The sequence below is a fragment of the Narcine bancroftii genome, chromosome 5 (assembly GCF_036971445.1).
Source record: "Narcine bancroftii isolate sNarBan1 chromosome 5, sNarBan1.hap1, whole genome shotgun sequence".
NCBI lineage: Eukaryota > Metazoa > Chordata > Chondrichthyes > Torpediniformes > Narcinidae > Narcine > Narcine bancroftii.
The window spans coordinates 197,101,154-197,120,118 of NC_091473.1; the positions used below are offsets into that span (position 1 = coordinate 197,101,154).

The following is an 18,965-nucleotide window of genomic DNA, read 5'->3' on the forward strand; positions in this document are numbered from 1 at the left end:
TATTTCTGGTTCTGGTTCTGATTCCGGTTCTGGTTCTGGTCCTTATTCTGATTTGGGTTCTGATCCTGGTTCTTTTTCTGATTCTGATTCTGGTTCTGGTTCTGTTTCTGATTCTGGTTCAGATTCTGGTCCTGAATCTGGTTCAGGTTCTGATTCTGCATCTGGTTCTGATTCTGATTCTGGTCCCGATTATGATTCCATTTATGGTTCTGGTTCTGATACTGGTTCATATTCTGAATCATATTCTGGTTCTAGCTTTGGTTACGGTTGTGATTCCTGTTCTGATGCTGGTTCTGGTTCCTGTTCCGACTCTGGTCCTGATTCTGGTTCTGGTTCTGATTCTGATTCTGGTTCTGATTATGATTCTATTTCTGGTTCTGGTTCTGGTTCTAATTCTGCATCTGGTTCTGGTTCTGATTCAGTTTCTGATTCGGGTTCTGATTCTCGTTCTCATTCTGATTCTGGTTCTGGTTCTGGTCCTGATTCTGGTTGATGTTCTGATACTGGTACTGGTTCTGGTTCTGATCCTGATTATGGTTCTGACTGTGATTCTGATTCTGATTCTGATTCTGATTCTGGTTCTGGTTCTGGTCCTTATTCTGGTTGTGGTTCTGATACTGGTTCTTCTTCTGGTTCTGATTCTGGTTCTGATTCTGATGCTGCATCTGGTTCTGATTCTGATTCTGGTTCTGATTCTGATTCTGATTCTGATTCTGATTCTGATTCTGATTCTGATTCTGGTCCTTATACTGGTTCTGGTTCTGATACCGGTTCTTCTTCTGGTTCTGATTCTGATGCTGTATCTGGTTCGTATTATGATTATGGTTCTGATTATGATTCTATTTCTGATTCTGGTTCTCGTTCTGATTCTGATTGTGGTTCCGTTCAGATTCAGGTCCTGATTCTGTTTCTGGTTCTGATTCTGCATCTGGTTCTGATTCTGATACTGGTTCTGATTATGATTCTATTTCTGGTTCTGGTTCTGATTCCGGTTCTGGTTCTGGTCCTGATTCTGATTCTGGTTCTGATTTTGGTTCTGGTTCCGGTTCTGATTCTGGTTCTGATTCTTATACTTGTTCTGGTTCTGATTCTGGTTCTGATTCCGGTTCTCGTTCTGATTCTGATTGTGGTTCCGTTCAGATTCAGGTCCTGATTCTGTTTCTGGTTCTGATTCTGCATCTGGTTCCGATTCTGATACTGGTTCTGATTATGATTCTATTTCTGGTTCTGGTTCTGATTCCGTTTCTGGTTCTGGTCCTGATTCTGATTCTGGTTCTGATTTTGGTTCTGGTTCCGGTTCTGATTCTGGTTCTGATTCTTATACTTGTTCTGGTTCTGATTCGGGTTCTGGTTCTGGTCCTGATTCTGATTCGGGTTCTGATTCTGGTTCTTTTTTCTGATTCTGATTCTGGTTCTGGTTCTGATTCTGGTTCCAGTTCTGATTCTGGTCCTGATTCTGGTTCTGGTTCTGATTTGCATCCTGAATCTGGTTCTCATTCTGACTCTGATTCTGTTTCGGCTTCTGGTGTTGCTTCTGGTTCTGCTTTTGGTTCTGCTTCTGCTCCTGATCCTGGTCCTGGTTCTGATTCAGGTTCTGGTTCTGATTCGGGATCTGATTCTGTTTCTTGTTCTGATTCATATTTTGGTTCTGGCTTTGGTTCAGATTCTGGCCCTGATTCTGGTTCTGGTTCTGATTCTGCATCTGGTTCTGATTCTGATACTGGTTCTGATTATGATTCTATTTCTGGTTCTGGTTCTGATTCCGGTTCTGGTTCTGGTCCTTATTCTGATTTGGGTTCTGATCCTGGTTCTTTTTCTGATTCTGATTCTGGTTCTGGTTCTGTTTCTGATTCTGGTTCTGATTCTGGTCCTGATTCTGGTTCAGGTTCTGATTCTGCATCTGGTTCTGATTCTGATTCTGGTCCCGATTATGATTCCATTCATGGTTCTGGTTCTGATACTGGTTCATATTCTGAATCATATTCTGGTTCTAGCTTTGGTTACGGTTGTGATTCCTGTTCTGATTCAGGTTCTGGTTCTAATTTTGGTTCTGATTCTGGTCCTGATTCTGGTTCAGGCTCTGATGCTGGTTCTGGTTCCTGTTCTGATTCTGGTCCTGATTCTGGCTCTGGTTCTGATTCTGATTCTGGTTCTGATTATGATTCTATTTCTGGTTCTGGTTCTGGTTCTAATTCCGCATCTGGTTCTGGTTCTGATTCGGTTTCTGATTCGGGTTCTGATTCTGGTTCTCGTTCTGATTCTGATTGTGGTTCCGTTCAGATTCAGGTCCTGATTCTGTTTCTGGTTCTGATTCTGCATCTGGTTCTGATTCTGATACTGGTTCTGATTATGATTCTATTTCTGGTTCTGGTTCTGATTCCGGTTCTGGTTCTGGTCCTGATTCTGATTCTGGTTCTGATTTTGGTTCTGGTTCCGGTTCTGATTCTGGTTCTGATTCTTATACTTGTTCTGGTTCTGGTTCTGATTCGGGTTCTGGTTCTGGTCCTGATTCTGATTCGGGTTCTGATTCTGGTTCTTTTTTCTGATTCTGATTCTGGTTCTGGTTCTGATTCTGATTCTGGTCATGAGTCTGGATCTGGTTCTGATTCTGATTCTGGTTCTGATTCCGGTTCTGGTTCTGGTCCTGATTCTGATTCTGGTTCTGATTCCGGTTCTGGTTCTGGTCCTGATTCTGATTCTGGTTCTGATTCTGGTTCTGGTTCCGGTTATGATTCTGGTTCTGATTCTGATACTTATTCTGGTTCTGGTTCTGGTTCTGATTCCGGTTCTGATTCTGGTCCTGATTCTGAATCGGGTTCTGATTCTGGTTCTTTTTCTGATTCTGATTCTGTTTCTGGTTCTGATTCTGGTTCCAGTTCTGATTCTGGTCCTGATTCTGGTTCTGGTTCTGATTTGCATCCTGAATCTGGTTCTCCTTCTGACTCTGATTCTGATTCTGCTTCTTGTTCTGCTTCTAGTTCTGCTTCTGCTGCTGATCCTGGTCCTGGTTCTAATACGGGATCTGATTCTGTTTCTTGTTCTGATTCATATTCTGGTTCTGGCTTTGGTTGAGATTCTGACCCTGATTCTTGTTCTGGTTCTGATTCTGCATCTGGTTCTGATTCTGATGCTGGTTCTGATTATGATTCTATTTCTGGTTCTGGTTCTGATTCCGGTTCTGGTTCTGGTCCTTATTCTGATTTGGGTTCTGATCCTGGTTCTTTTTCTGATTCTGATTCTGGTTCTGGTTCTGTTTCTGATTCTGGTTCAGATTCTGGTCCTGAATCTGGTTCAGGTTCTGATTCTGCATCTGGTTCTGATTCTGATTCTGGTCCCGATTATGATTCCATTTATGGTTCTGGTTCTGATACTGGTTCATATTCTGAATCATATTCTGGTTCTAGCTTTGGTTACGGTTGTGATTCCTGTTCTGATGCTGGTTCTGGTTCCTGTTCCGACTCTGGTCCTGATTCTGGTTCTGGTTCTGATTCTGATTCTGGTTCTGATTATGATTCTATTTCTGGTTCTGGTTCTGGTTCTAATTCTGCATCTGGTTCTGGTTCTGATTCAGTTTCTGATTCGGGTTCTGATTCTCGTTCTCATTCTGATTCTGGTTCTGGTTCTGGTCCTGATTCTGGTTGATGTTCTGATACTGGTACTGGTTCTGGTTCTGATCCTGATTATGGTTCTGACTGTGATTCTGATTCTGATTCTGATTCTGATTCTGGTTCTGGTTCTGGTCCTTATTCTGGTTGTGGTTCTGATACTGGTTCTTCTTCTGGTTCTGATTCTGGTTCTGATTCTGATGCTGCATCTGGTTCTGATTCTGATTCTGGTTCTGATTCTGATTCTGATTCTGATTCTGATTCTGATTCTGATTCTGATTCTGGTCCTTATACTGGTTCTGGTTCTGATACCGGTTCTTCTTCTGGTTCTGATTCTGATGCTGTATCTGGTTCGTATTATGATTATGGTTCTGATTATGATTCTATTTCTGATTCTGGTTCTCGTTCTGATTCTGATTGTGGTTCCGTTCAGATTCAGGTCCTGATTCTGTTTCTGGTTCTGATTCTGCATCTGGTTCTGATTCTGATACTGGTTCTGATTATGATTCTATTTCTGGTTCTGGTTCTGATTCCGGTTCTGGTTCTGGTCCTGATTCTGATTCTGGTTCTGATTTTGGTTCTGGTTCCGGTTCTGATTCTGGTTCTGATTCTTATACTTGTTCTGGTTCTGATTCTGGTTCTGATTCCGGTTCTCGTTCTGATTCTGATTGTGGTTCCGTTCAGATTCAGGTCCTGATTCTGTTTCTGGTTCTGATTCTGCATCTGGTTCCGATTCTGATACTGGTTCTGATTATGATTCTATTTCTGGTTCTGGTTCTGATTCCGTTTCTGGTTCTGGTCCTGATTCTGATTCTGGTTCTGATTTTGGTTCTGGTTCCGGTTCTGATTCTGGTTCTGATTCTTATACTTGTTCTGGTTCTGATTCGGGTTCTGGTTCTGGTCCTGATTCTGATTCGGGTTCTGATTCTGGTTCTTTTTTCTGATTCTGATTCTGGTTCTGGTTCTGATTCTGGTTCCAGTTCTGATTCTGGTCCTGATTCTGGTTCTGGTTCTGATTTGCATCCTGAATCTGGTTCTCATTCTGACTCTGATTCTGTTTCGGCTTCTGGTGTTGCTTCTGGTTCTGCTTTTGGTTCTGCTTCTGCTCCTGATCCTGGTCCTGGTTCTGATTCAGGTTCTGGTTCTGATTCGGGATCTGATTCTGTTTCTTGTTCTGATTCATATTCTGGTTCTGGCTTTTGTTCAGATTCTGACCCTGATTCTGGTTCTGGTTCTGATTCTGCATCTGGTTCTGATTCTGATACTGGTTCTGATTATGATTATGATACTGGTTCTGATTATGATTATGGTTCTGGTTCTGATTATGATTCTATTTCTGGTTCTGGTTCTGATTCCGGTTCTGGTTCTGGTCCTGATTCTGATTCTGGTTCTGATTCTGGTTCTGGTTCCGGTTCTGATGCTGGTTCTGAATCTTGTTCTGACTATGATACTTGTTCTGGTTCTGGTTCTGATTCGGGTTCTGGTTCTGGTCCTGATTCTGATTCGGTTTCTGATTCTGGTTCTTTTTCTGATTCTGATTCTGGTTCTGGTTCTGATTCTGGTTCCATTTCTGATTCTGGTCCTGATTCTGGTTCTGGTTCTGATTTGCATCCTGAATCTGGTTCTCCTTCTGACTCTGACTCTGATTTTGCTTCTGGTTCTGCTTCTGGTTCTGCTTTTGGTTCTGCTTCTGCTCCTGATCCTGGTCCTGGTTCTGATTCAGGTTCTGGTTCTGATTCGGGATCTGATTCTGTTTCTTGTTCTGATTCATATTCTGGTTCTGGCTTTTGTTTAGATTCTGACCCTGATTCTGGTTCTGGTTCTGATACTGGTTCTGCTTCTGGTTCTGATTCGGTTTCTGTTTCTGGTTCTTGTTCTGGTTCTGGTCCTGATTCTGGTTCTGATTCTGATACTGGTTCGGGTTCTGTTTCTGATTCGGGTTCTGCTTCTGAATATGGTTCTGATTATGATTCTATTTCTGGTTCTGGTCCTGATTATGATTCTATTTCTGGTTCTGTTTCTGATTTGGGTCCTGAATCTGGTTCTAGTTCTGGTCCTGATACTGGTTCTGATTCTGATACTGGTTCTTGTTCTGATTCTGATTCTAGTTCTGGTTCTGATTCTGGTTCTGGTTCTCATAATGGTCCTGATTGTGATACCGGTTGTGGTTCTGATTATGATTCTATTTCTGGTTCTGGTTCTGGTTCTAATTCTGCATCTGGTTCTGGTTCTGATTCGGATTTTGATTTTGGTTCTAGTTCTGATACTGGTTCTGCTTTTGGTTCTGATTCGGGTTATGATTCTGGTTCTCATTCTGATTCTGGTTCTGATTTTGGTCCTGATTCTGGTTCTAATTCTGATACTGGTTCTGGTTCTGATTCGGGTTCGGATTCTGGTTCTTTTTCTGATTCTGATTCTGGTTCTGGTCCTGATTCTGGTTCCAGTTCTGATTCTGCTCCTGATTCTGGTTCTGGTTCTGATTCTGATTATGGTTCTGACTCTGATTCTGATTCTGATTCTGATTCTGGTTCTGCTTCTGGTTCTGATTCTGGTTCAGGTTCTGGTCCTGATTCTGGTTCTAGTTTTGATTCAGGTTCTGGTTCTGATTCGGGTTCTGGTTCTGGTACTCGTTCTGATTCAGGTTCTGGTACTGATTCGGGTTCTGGATCTGGTACTCGTTCTGATTCATATTCTGGTTCTGGCTTTGGATACGGTTTTGAATTGGGTTCTGATTCCGGTTCTCGTTCTGATTCTGATTCTGGTTCCGGTTCTGATTCTAGTCCTGATTCTGGTTCTGGTTCTGATTCTGCATCTGGTTCTGGTTCTAATTCGGGTTCTGAATATGGTTCTTATTCTGATTCTGATTCTGGATCTGGTCCTGTTTCTGATTCAGGTTCTGATTCTGGTTCTCGTTCTGATTCGGAAACTGGTTCTGATTCTGATACTGGTTCTCATTCAGATTCTGATTCTAGTTCTGCTTTTGATTCTGGTTCTGGTTCTGCTTCTGGTCCTGATTCTGATTCTGGTTCTGATTCTGGTTCTGGTTCTGGTTCTGTTTCTGATTCGGGTTCTGGTTCTGTTTCTGATTCTGGTTCTGATTCTGGTCCTGATTCTGGTTCATGTTCTGATACTGGTTCTGGTTCTGGTCCTGATTCTGGTCCTGAATCTGGTTCTGGTTCTGATTCTGCATCTGGTTCTGATTCTGATTCTGGTTCTGATTATGATTCTACTTCTGGTTCTGGTTCTGGTTCTAATTTTGCATCTGGTTCTGATTCTGATTCTGGTTCTGATTCTGATTCTGGTTCTGATTATGATTCTGGTTCTGGTTCTGGTCCTAATTCTGGTTCTTATTGTGATACTGGTTCATATGCTCAATCATATTCTGTTTCTGGCTTTGGTTACGGTTGTGATTCCTGTACTGATTCTGGTTCTCGTTCTAATTCTGATTCTGGATCTGTTTCCGATTCTGGTCCAGATTCTGGTTCTGGTTCTGATTCTGCATCTTGTTCTGATTCTGATTATGGTTTGGATTATGATTCTATTTCTGATTCTGGTTCTCGTTGTGATTCTAATTCTGGTTCCGGTTCTGATTCTGGTCCTGATTCTGGTTCTGGTTCTTATTCTGCATCTGGTTTTGATTCTGATTATGGTTCGGTTTATGATTCTATTTCTGATTCTGGTTCTCGTTGTGATTCTAATTCTGGTTCCGGTTCTAATTCTGGTCCTGATTCCAATTCTGGTTCTAATTCTGCATCTGGTTTTGATTCTGATTATGGTTCGGATTATGATTCTATTTCTGATTCTGGTTCTCGTTGTGATTCTAATTCTGGTTCCTGTTCTGATTCTGGTCCTGATTCTGTTTCTGGTTCTGATTCTGATTATGGTTCTGATTATGAATCTATTTCTTGATCTGGTTCTGGTTCATATTCTGATTCATATTCTGGTTCTGGCTTTGGTTACGGTTGTGATTCCTGTTCTGATTCAGGTTCTCGTTCTAATTCTGATTCTGTTTCCGGTTCTGATCTGGTCCTGATTCAGGTTCTGGTTCTGATTCTGCATCTTGTTCTGATTCTGATTATGGTTTGGATTATGATTCTATTTCTGATTCTGGTTCTCGTTGTGATTCTAATTCTGGTTCCGGTTCTGATTCTGGTCCTGATTCTGGTTCTGGTTCTGATTCTGCATCTGGTACTGATTCTGATTATGGTTTGGATTATGATTTTATTTCTGATTCTGGTTCTCGATCTGATTCTGATTCTGGTTCCAGTTCTGATTCAGGTCCTAATTCTGGTTCTGGTTCTGATTCTGCATCTAGTTCTGATTCTGATTATGGTTCTGATTATGATTCTATTTCTAGATCTGGTTCTGGTTCATATTCTGATTCATATTCTGGTTCTGGCTTTGGTTACGGTTGTGATTCCTGTTCTGATTCTGGTTCTCGTTCTAATTCTGATTCTGGTTCCGGTTCTGATCTGGTCCTGATTCAGGTTCTGGTTCGATTCTGCATCTTGTTCTGATTCTGATTATGGTTCGGATTAGGATTTAATTTCTGATTCTGGTTCTCGTTGTGATTCTAATTCTGGTTCCGGTTCTGATTATGGTTTGGATTATGATTTTATTTCTGATTCTGGTTCTCGATCTGATTCTGATTCTGGTTCCAGTTCTGATTCAGGTCCTGATTCTGATTATGGTTCTGATTATGATTCTATTTCTGGTTCAGGTTCTGATTTGCGTCCTGATTCTGGTTCTCATTATGATTCTGGTTCTAGTTCTGTTCCTGATACTGGTTCAGATTCTTATACTGGTTCTTGTTCTGCTTCTGATTCTAGTTCTGGTATTGATTCTGGCTCTGGTTCTGATTCTGATTCTGGTTCTGATTATGATTCTATTTCTCGTTCTGGTTCTGGTTCTAATTCTGCATCTGGTTCTGGTTCTGATTCGGTTTCTGATTCGGGTTCTGATTCTCGTTCTTGTTCTGATTCTGGTTCTGGTTCTGGTCCTGATTCTGGTTGATGTTTTGATACTGGTTCTGGTTCTGGTTCCGATTCTGATTATGGTTCTGGTTCTGGTCCTTATTCTGGTTCTGGTTCTGATACTGCTTCTTTTTCTGGTTCTGATTATGGTTCTGATTCTGATTCTGGTTCTGGTTCTGGTTCTGATTCGGGTTCTGGTTCTGATACCGGTTCTTCTTCTGGTTCTGATTCTGGTTCTGATTCTGATGCTGTATCTGGTTCATATTATGATTATGGTTCTGATTATGATTCTATTTCTGACTCTGGTTCTCGTTCTGATTCTGATTGTGGTTCCAGTTCAGATTCAGGTCCTGATTTTGTTTCTTGTTCTGATTCATATTCTGGTTCTGGTTTTGGTTCAGATTCTAGCCCTGATTCTGGTTCTGGTTCTGATTCTGCATCTGGTTCAGATTCTGATACTGGTTCTGATTATGATTCTATTTCTGGTTCTGGTTCTGATTCTGGTTCTGGTTCTGGTCCTGATTCTGATTCTGGTACTGATTCTGGTTCTGGTTCTGGTTATGATTCTGGTTCTGATTCTTGTTCTGATTGTGATACTTATTCTGGTTATGGTTCTGATTCCGGTTCTGATTCTGGTTCTGATTCTGATTCTGGTTCCAGTTCTGATTCTGGTCCTGATTCTGGTTCTGGTTCTGATTTGCATCCTGAATCTGGTTCTCCTTCTGACTCTGATACTGATTCTGCTTCTGGTTCTGCTTCTAGTTCTGCTTTTGGTTCTGCTTCTGCTCCTGATCCTAGTCCAGGTTCTGATTCAGGTTCTGGTTCTGATTCGGGATCTGATTCTGTTTCTTGTTCTGATTCATATTCTGGTTCTGGCTTTGGTTCAGATTCTGGCCCTGATTCTGGTTCTGGTTCTGATTTTGCATCTGGTTCTGATTCTGATTCTGGTTCTGATTATGATTCTATTTCTGGTTCTGGTTCTGATTCCGGTTCTGGTTCTGGTCCTGATTCTGATTCTGGTTCTGTTTCCGGTTCTGATTCTGGTTTTGATTCTTGTTCTGATTCTGATACTTGTTCTGGTTCTAGTTCTGATTCGGGTTCTGGTTCTGGTCCTGATTCTGATTCTGATTCTGATTCTGATTCTGGTCCTTATACTGGTTCTGGTTCTGATACCGGTTCTTCTTCTGGTTCTGATTCTGATGCTGTATCTGGTTCGTATTATGATTATGGTTCTGATTATGATTCTATTTCTGATTCTGGTTCTCGTTCTGATTCTGATTGTGGTTCCGTTCAGATTCAGGTCCTGATTCTGTTTCTGGTTCTGATTCTGCATCTGGTTCTGATTCTGATACTGGTTCTGATTATGATTCTATTTCTGGTTCTGGTTCTGATTCCGGTTCTGGTTCTGGTCCTGATTCTGATTCTGGTTCTGATTTTGGTTCTGGTTCCGGTTCTGATTCTGGTTCTGATTCTTATACTTGTTCTGGTTCTGATTCTGGTTCTGATTCCGGTTCTCGTTCTGATTCTGATTGTGGTTCCGTTCAGATTCAGGTCCTGATTCTGTTTCTGGTTCTGATTCTGCATCTGGTTCCGATTCTGATACTGGTTCTGATTATGATTCTATTTCTGGTTCTGGTTCTGATTCCGTTTCTGGTTCTGGTCCTGATTCTGATTCTGGTTCTGATTTTGGTTCTGGTTCCGGTTCTGATTCTGGTTCTGATTCTTATACTTGTTCTGGTTCTGATTCGGGTTCTGGTTCTGGTCCTGATTCTGATTCGGGTTCTGATTCTGGTTCTTTTTTCTGATTCTGATTCTGGTTCTGGTTCTGATTCTGGTTCCAGTTCTGATTCTGGTCCTGATTCTGGTTCTGGTTCTGATTTGCATCCTGAATCTGGTTCTCATTCTGACTCTGATTCTGTTTCGGCTTCTGGTGTTGCTTCTGGTTCTGCTTTTGGTTCTGCTTCTGCTCCTGATCCTGGTCCTGGTTCTGATTCAGGTTCTGGTTCTGATTTGGGATCTGATTCTGTTTCTTGTTCTGATTCATATTTTGGTTCTGGCTTTGGTTCAGATTCTGGCCCTGATTCTGGTTCTGGTTCTGATTCTGCATCTGGTTCTGATTCTGATACTGGTTCTGATTATGATTCTATTTCTGGTTCTGGTTCTGATTCCGGTTCTGGTTCTGGTCCTTATTCTGATTTGGGTTCTGATCCTGGTTCTTTTTCTGATTCTGATTCTGGTTCTGGTTCTGTTTCTGATTCTGGTTCTGATTCTGGTCCTGATTCTGGTTCAGGTTCTGATTCTGCATCTGGTTCTGATTCTGATTCTGGTCCCGATTATGATTCCATTCATGGTTCTGGTTCTGATACTGGTTCATATTCTGAATCATATTCTGGTTCTAGCTTTGGTTACGGTTGTGATTCCTGTTCTGATTCAGGTTCTGGTTCTAATTTTGGTTCTGATTCTGGTCCTGATTCTGGTTCAGGCTCTGATGCTGGTTCTGGTTCCTGTTCTGATTCTGGTCCTGATTCTGGCTCTGGTTCTGATTCTGATTCTGGTTCTGATTATGATTCTATTTCTGGTTCTGGTTCTGGTTCTAATTCCGCATCTGGTTCTGGTTCTGATTCGGTTTCTGATTCGGGTTCTGATTCTGGTTCTCGTTCTGATTCTGATTGTGGTTCCGTTCAGATTCAGGTCCTGATTCTGTTTCTGGTTCTGATTCTGCATCTGGTTCTGATTCTGATACTGGTTCTGATTATGATTCTATTTCTGGTTCTGGTTCTGATTCCGGTTCTGGTTCTGGTCCTGATTCTGATTCTGGTTCTGATTTTGGTTCTGGTTCCGGTTCTGATTCTGGTTCTGATTCTTATACTTGTTCTGGTTCTGGTTCTGATTCGGGTTCTGGTTCTGGTCCTGATTCTGATTCGGGTTCTGATTCTGGTTCTTTTTTCTGATTCTGATTCTGGTTCTGGTTCTGATTCTGATTCTGGTCATGAGTCTGGATCTGGTTCTGATTCTGATTCTGGTTCTGATTCCGGTTCTGGTTCTGGTCCTGATTCTGATTCTGGTTCTGATTCCGGTTCTGGTTCTGGTCCTGATTCTGATTCTGGTTCTGATTCTGGTTCTGGTTCCGGTTATGATTCTGGTTCTGATTCTGATACTTATTCTGGTTCTGGTTCTGGTTCTGATTCCGGTTCTGATTCTGGTCCTGATTCTGAATCGGGTTCTGATTCTGGTTCTTTTTCTGATTCTGATTCTGTTTCTGGTTCTGATTCTGGTTCCAGTTCTGATTCTGGTCCTGATTCTGGTTCTGGTTCTGATTTGCATCCTGAATCTGGTTCTCCTTCTGACTCTGATTCTGATTCTGCTTCTTGTTCTGCTTCTAGTTCTGCTTCTGCTGCTGATCCTGGTCCTGGTTCTAATACGGGATCTGATTCTGTTTCTTGTTCTGATTCATATTCTGGTTCTGGCTTTGGTTGAGATTCTGACCCTGATTCTTGTTCTGGTTCTGATTCTGCATCTGGTTCTGATTCTGATACTGGTTCTGATTATGATTCTATTTCTGGTTCTGGTTCTGATTCCGGTTCTGGTTCTGGTCCTGATTCTGATTCTGGTTCTGATTCTGGTTCTGGTTCCGGTTCTGATGCTGGTTCTGAATCTTGTTCTGACTATGATACTTGTTCTGGTTCTGGTTCTGATTCGGGTTCTGGTTCTGGTCCTGATTCTGATTCGGTTTCTGATTCTGGTTCTTTTTCTGATTCTGATTCTGGTTCTGGTTCTGATTCTGGTTCCATTTCTGATTCTGGTCCTGATTCTGGTTCTGGTTCTGATTTGCATCCTGAATCTGGTTCTCCTTCTGACTCTGACTCTGATTTTGCTTCTGGTTCTGCTTCTGGTTCTGCTTTTGGTTCTGCTTCTGCTCCTGATCCTGGTCCTGGTTCTGATTCAGGTTCTGGTTCTGATTCGGGATCTGATTCTGTTTCTTGTTCTGATTCATATTCTGGTTCTGGCTTTTGTTTAGATTCTGACCCTGATTCTGGTTCTGGTTCTGATACTGGTTCTGCTTCTGGTTCTGATTCGGTTTCTGTTTCTGGTTCTTGTTCTGGTTCTGGTCCTGATTCTGGTTCTGATTCTGATACTGGTTCGGGTTCTGTTTCTGATTCGGGTTCTGCTTCTGAATATGGTTCTGATTATGATTCTATTTCTGGTTCTGGTCCTGATTATGATTCTATTTCTGGTTCTGTTTCTGATTTGGGTCCTGAATCTGGTTCTAGTTCTGGTCCTGATACTGGTTCTGATTCTGATACTGGTTCTTGTTCTGATTCTGATTCTAGTTCTGGTTCTGATTCTGGTTCTGGTTCTCATAATGGTCCTGATTGTGATACCGGTTGTGGTTCTGATTATGATTCTATTTCTGGTTCTGGTTCTGGTTCTAATTCTGCATCTGGTTCTGGTTCTGATTCGGATTTTGATTTTGGTTCTAGTTCTGATACTGGTTCTGCTTTTGGTTCTGATTCGGGTTATGATTCTGGTTCTCATTCTGATTCTGGTTCTGATTTTGGTCCTGATTCTGGTTCTAATTCTGATACTGGTTCTGGTTCTGATTCGGGTTCGGATTCTGGTTCTTTTTCTGATTCTGATTCTGGTTCTGGTCCTGATTCTGGTTCCAGTTCTGATTCTGCTCCTGATTCTGGTTCTGGTTCTGATTCTGATTATGGTTCTGACTCTGATTCTGATTCTGATTCTGATTCTGGTTCTGCTTCTGGTTCTGATTCTGGTTCAGGTTCTGGTCCTGATTCTGGTTCTAGTTTTGATTCAGGTTCTGGTTCTGATTCGGGTTCTGGTTCTGGTACTCGTTCTGATTCAGGTTCTGGTACTGATTCGGGTTCTGGATCTGGTACTCGTTCTGATTCATATTCTGGTTCTGGCTTTGGATACGGTTTTGAATTGGGTTCTGATTCCGGTTCTCGTTCTGATTCTGATTCTGGTTCCGGTTCTGATTCTAGTCCTGATTCTGGTTCTGGTTCTGATTCTGCATCTGGTTCTGGTTCTAATTCGGGTTCTGAATATGGTTCTTATTCTGATTCTGATTCTGGATCTGGTCCTGTTTCTGATTCAGGTTCTGATTCTGGTTCTCGTTCTGATTCGGAAACTGGTTCTGATTCTGATACTGGTTCTCATTCAGATTCTGATTCTAGTTCTGCTTTTGATTCTGGTTCTGGTTCTGCTTCTGGTCCTGATTCTGATTCTGGTTCTGATTCTGGTTCTGGTTCTGGTTCTGTTTCTGATTCGGGTTCTGGTTCTGTTTCTGATTCTGGTTCTGATTCTGGTCCTGATTCTGGTTCATGTTCTGATACTGGTTCTGGTTCTGGTCCTGATTCTGGTCCTGAATCTGGTTCTGGTTCTGATTCTGCATCTGGTTCTGATTCTGATTCTGGTTCTGATTATGATTCTACTTCTGGTTCTGGTTCTGGTTCTAATTTTGCATCTGGTTCTGATTCTGATTCTGGTTCTGATTCTGATTCTGGTTCTGATTATGATTCTGGTTCTGGTTCTGGTCCTAATTCTGGTTCTTATTGTGATACTGGTTCATATGCTCAATCATATTCTGTTTCTGGCTTTGGTTACGGTTGTGATTCCTGTACTGATTCTGGTTCTCGTTCTAATTCTGATTCTGGATCTGTTTCCGATTCTGGTCCAGATTCTGGTTCTGGTTCTGATTCTGCATCTTGTTCTGATTCTGATTATGGTTTGGATTATGATTCTATTTCTGATTCTGGTTCTCGTTGTGATTCTAATTCTGGTTCCGGTTCTGATTCTGGTCCTGATTCTGGTTCTGGTTCTTATTCTGCATCTGGTTTTGATTCTGATTATGGTTCGGTTTATGATTCTATTTCTGATTCTGGTTCTCGTTGTGATTCTAATTCTGGTTCCGGTTCTAATTCTGGTCCTGATTCCAATTCTGGTTCTAATTCTGCATCTGGTTTTGATTCTGATTATGGTTCGGATTATGATTCTATTTCTGATTCTGGTTCTCGTTGTGATTCTAATTCTGGTTCCTGTTCTGATTCTGGTCCTGATTCTGTTTCTGGTTCTGATTCTGATTATGGTTCTGATTATGAATCTATTTCTTGATCTGGTTCTGGTTCATATTCTGATTCATATTCTGGTTCTGGCTTTGGTTACGGTTGTGATTCCTGTTCTGATTCAGGTTCTCGTTCTAATTCTGATTCTGTTTCCGGTTCTGATCTGGTCCTGATTCAGGTTCTGGTTCTGATTCTGCATCTTGTTCTGATTCTGATTATGGTTTGGATTATGATTCTATTTCTGATTCTGGTTCTCGTTGTGATTCTAATTCTGGTTCCGGTTCTGATTCTGGTCCTGATTCTGGTTCTGGTTCTGATTCTGCATCTGGTACTGATTCTGATTATGGTTTGGATTATGATTTTATTTCTGATTCTGGTTCTCGATCTGATTCTGATTCTGGTTCCAGTTCTGATTCAGGTCCTAATTCTGGTTCTGGTTCTGATTCTGCATCTAGTTCTGATTCTGATTATGGTTCTGATTATGATTCTATTTCTAGATCTGGTTCTGGTTCATATTCTGATTCATATTCTGGTTCTGGCTTTGGTTACGGTTGTGATTCCTGTTCTGATTCTGGTTCTCGTTCTAATTCTGATTCTGGTTCCGGTTCTGATCTGGTCCTGATTCAGGTTCTGGTTCGATTCTGCATCTTGTTCTGATTCTGATTATGGTTCGGATTAGGATTTAATTTCTGATTCTGGTTCTCGTTGTGATTCTAATTCTGGTTCCGGTTCTGATTATGGTTTGGATTATGATTTTATTTCTGATTCTGGTTCTCGATCTGATTCTGATTCTGGTTCCAGTTCTGATTCAGGTCCTGATTCTGATTATGGTTCTGATTATGATTCTATTTCTGGTTCAGGTTCTGATTTGCGTCCTGATTCTGGTTCTCATTATGATTCTGGTTCTAGTTCTGTTCCTGATACTGGTTCAGATTCTTATACTGGTTCTTGTTCTGCTTCTGATTCTAGTTCTGGTATTGATTCTGGCTCTGGTTCTGATTCTGATTCTGGTTCTGATTATGATTCTATTTCTCGTTCTGGTTCTGGTTCTAATTCTGCATCTGGTTCTGGTTCTGATTCGGTTTCTGATTCGGGTTCTGATTCTCGTTCTTGTTCTGATTCTGGTTCTGGTTCTGGTCCTGATTCTGGTTGATGTTTTGATACTGGTTCTGGTTCTGGTTCCGATTCTGATTATGGTTCTGGTTCTGGTCCTTATTCTGGTTCTGGTTCTGATACTGCTTCTTTTTCTGGTTCTGATTATGGTTCTGATTCTGATTCTGGTTCTGGTTCTGGTTCTGATTCGGGTTCTGGTTCTGATACCGGTTCTTCTTCTGGTTCTGATTCTGGTTCTGATTCTGATGCTGTATCTGGTTCATATTATGATTATGGTTCTGATTATGATTCTATTTCTGACTCTGGTTCTCGTTCTGATTCTGATTGTGGTTCCAGTTCAGATTCAGGTCCTGATTTTGTTTCTTGTTCTGATTCATATTCTGGTTCTGGTTTTGGTTCAGATTCTAGCCCTGATTCTGGTTCTGGTTCTGATTCTGCATCTGGTTCAGATTCTGATACTGGTTCTGATTATGATTCTATTTCTGGTTCTGGTTCTGATTCTGGTTCTGGTTCTGGTCCTGATTCTGATTCTGGTACTGATTCTGGTTCTGGTTCTGGTTATGATTCTGGTTCTGATTCTTGTTCTGATTGTGATACTTATTCTGGTTATGGTTCTGATTCCGGTTCTGATTCTGGTTCTGATTCTGATTCTGGTTCCAGTTCTGATTCTGGTCCTGATTCTGGTTCTGGTTCTGATTTGCATCCTGAATCTGGTTCTCCTTCTGACTCTGATACTGATTCTGCTTCTGGTTCTGCTTCTAGTTCTGCTTTTGGTTCTGCTTCTGCTCCTGATCCTAGTCCAGGTTCTGATTCAGGTTCTGGTTCTGATTCTGGTTCTGTTTCCGGTTCTGATTCTGGTTTTGATTCTGATTCTGATTCTGGTTCTGATTATGATTCTATTTCTGGTTCTGGTTCTGATTCCGGTTCTGATTCTGGTTCTGATTCTTGTTCTGGTTCTGATACTTGTTCTGGTTCTGGTTCTGATTCGGGTTCTGGTTCTGGTCCTGATTCTGATTCTGGTTCTGTTTCCGGTTCTGATTCTGGTTTTGATTCTTGTTCTGATTCTGATACTTGTTCTGGTTCTAGTTCTGATTCGGGTTCTGGTTCTGGTCCTGATTCTGATTCTGGTTCTGGTTCTGGTTCTGATTCGGGTTCTGGTTCTGATACCGGTTCTTCTTCTGGTTCTGATTCTGGTTCTGATTCTGATGCTGTATCTGGTTCATATTATGATTATGGTTCTGATTATGATTCTATTTCTGACTCTGGTTCTCGTTCTGATTCTAATTGTGGTTCCAGTTCAGATTCAGGTCCTGATTTTGTTTCTTGTTCTGATTCATATTCTGGTTCTGGTTTTGGTTCAGATTCTAGCCCTGATTCTGGTTCTGGTTCTGATTCTGGTTCTGGTTCTGGTCCTGATTCTGATTCTGATTATGATTCTATTTCTGGTTCTGGTTATGATTCTGGTTCTAATTCTTGTTCTGATTGTGATACTTATTCTGGTTATGGTTCTGATTCCGGTTCTGATTCTGGTTCTGATTCTGATTCTGGTTCCAGTTCTGATTCTGGTCCTGATTCTGGTTCTGGTTCTGATTTGCATCCTGAATCTGGTTCTCCTTCTGACTCTGATACTGATTCTGCTTCTGGTTCTGCTTCTAGTTCTGCTTTTGGTTCTGCTTCTGCTCCTGATCCTAGTCCAGGTTCTGATTCAGGTTCTGGTTCTGATTCGGGATCTGATTCTGTTTCTTGTTCTGATTCATATTCTGGTTCTGGCTTTGGTTCAGATTCTGGCCCTGATTCTGGTTCTGGTTCTGATTCTGCATCTGGTTCTGATTCTGATTCTGGTTCTGATTATGATTCTATTTCTGGTTCTGGTTCTGATTCCGGTGCTGGTTCTGGTCCTGATTCTGATTCTGGTTCTGGTTCCGGTTCTGATTCTGGTTCTGATTCTTGTTCTGGTTCTGATACTTGTTCTGGTTCTGGTTCTGATTCGGGTTCTGGTTCTGGTCCTGATTCTGATTCGGGTTCTGATTCTGGTTCTTTTTCTGATTCTGATTCTGGTTCTGGTTCTGATTCTGATTCCAGTTCTGGTTCTGGTCCTGATTCTGGTTCTGGTTCTGATTCATGTTCTGGTTCTGATTCTGCTTCTTGTTCTGATTCTGCATCTGGTTCTGATTCTGATTATGGTCCGATTATGATTCTATTTCTGGTTCTGGTCCTGATTATGATTCTATTTCTGGTTCTGTTTCTGATTTGGGTCCTGATTCTGGTTCTAGTTCTGATTCTGATACTGGTTCAACTTCTGGTTCTGATACTGGTTCTGATTCTGATTCTGGTTCTCGTTCTGATTCTGATTCTAGTTCTGGTCCTGATTCTGATTCTGGCTCTGATTCTGATTCTGGTTCTGGTCCTGATTCTGGTTCCAGTTCTGATTCTGGTCCTGATTCTGGTTCTGATTCTGGTTCTTTTTCTGATTCTGGTTCTGGTTCTGGTCCTGATTCTGCACCTCGCTCTGATACTGGTTCAACTTCTGGTTCTGATACTGGTTATGATTCTGATTCTGGTTCTCGTTCTGATTCTGATTCTAGTTCTGGTCCTGATTCTGATTCTGGCTCTGATTCTGGTTCTGGTTCGGGTTCTGTTTCTGATTTGTGTTCTGTTTCTGATTCTGGTTCTGATTCTGGTCCTGATTCTGATTCAGGTTCTGATTCTGCATCTGGTTCTGATTCTGATTCTGGTCCCGATTATGTTTCCATTTATGGTTCTGGTTCTGATACTTTTTCATATTCTGAATCATATCCTGGTTCTAGCTTTGGTTACGGTTGTGATTCCTGTTCTGATTCAGGTTCTGGTTCTGATTTTGGTTCTGATTCTGGTCCTGATTCTGGTTCAGGCTCTGATGCTGGTTCTGGTTCCTGTTCTGATTCTGGTCCTGATTCTGGCTCTGGTTCTGATTCTGATTCTGGTTCTGATTATGATTCTATTTCTGGTTCTGGTTCTGGTTCTAATTCTGCATCTGGTTCTGGTTCTGATTCGGTTTCTGACTCGGGTTCTGATTCTCGTTCTCATTCTGGTTCTGGTCCTGATTCTGGTTGATGTTCTGATACTGGTTCTGGTTCTGGTTCTGATCCTGATTATGGTTCTGACTGTGATTCTGATTCTGATTCTGATTCTGATTCTGGTTCTGGTTCTGG

The 18,965-nt window shown here is 41.6% G+C and overlaps 1 protein-coding gene across 1 annotated transcript; it reads left to right on the forward strand.

The window, feature by feature from the left end:
- The first annotated feature begins 3,964 nt into the window (after positions 1-3,964).
- On the forward strand, positions 3,965-18,599 carry LOC138765446 (serine-aspartate repeat-containing protein F-like). The gene is made up of 10 exons (XM_069942486.1): positions 3,965-4,044; positions 5,714-5,898; positions 6,199-6,600; positions 8,326-8,439; positions 10,869-11,012; positions 13,395-13,796; positions 15,522-15,635; positions 17,136-17,327; positions 17,431-17,483; positions 18,582-18,599. The coding sequence occupies exons 1-10, from the start codon at positions 3,965-3,967 to the stop codon at positions 18,597-18,599; spliced, it is 1,704 nt and encodes a 567-aa protein (XP_069798587.1).
- Positions 18,600-18,965: the final 366 nt, after the last annotated feature.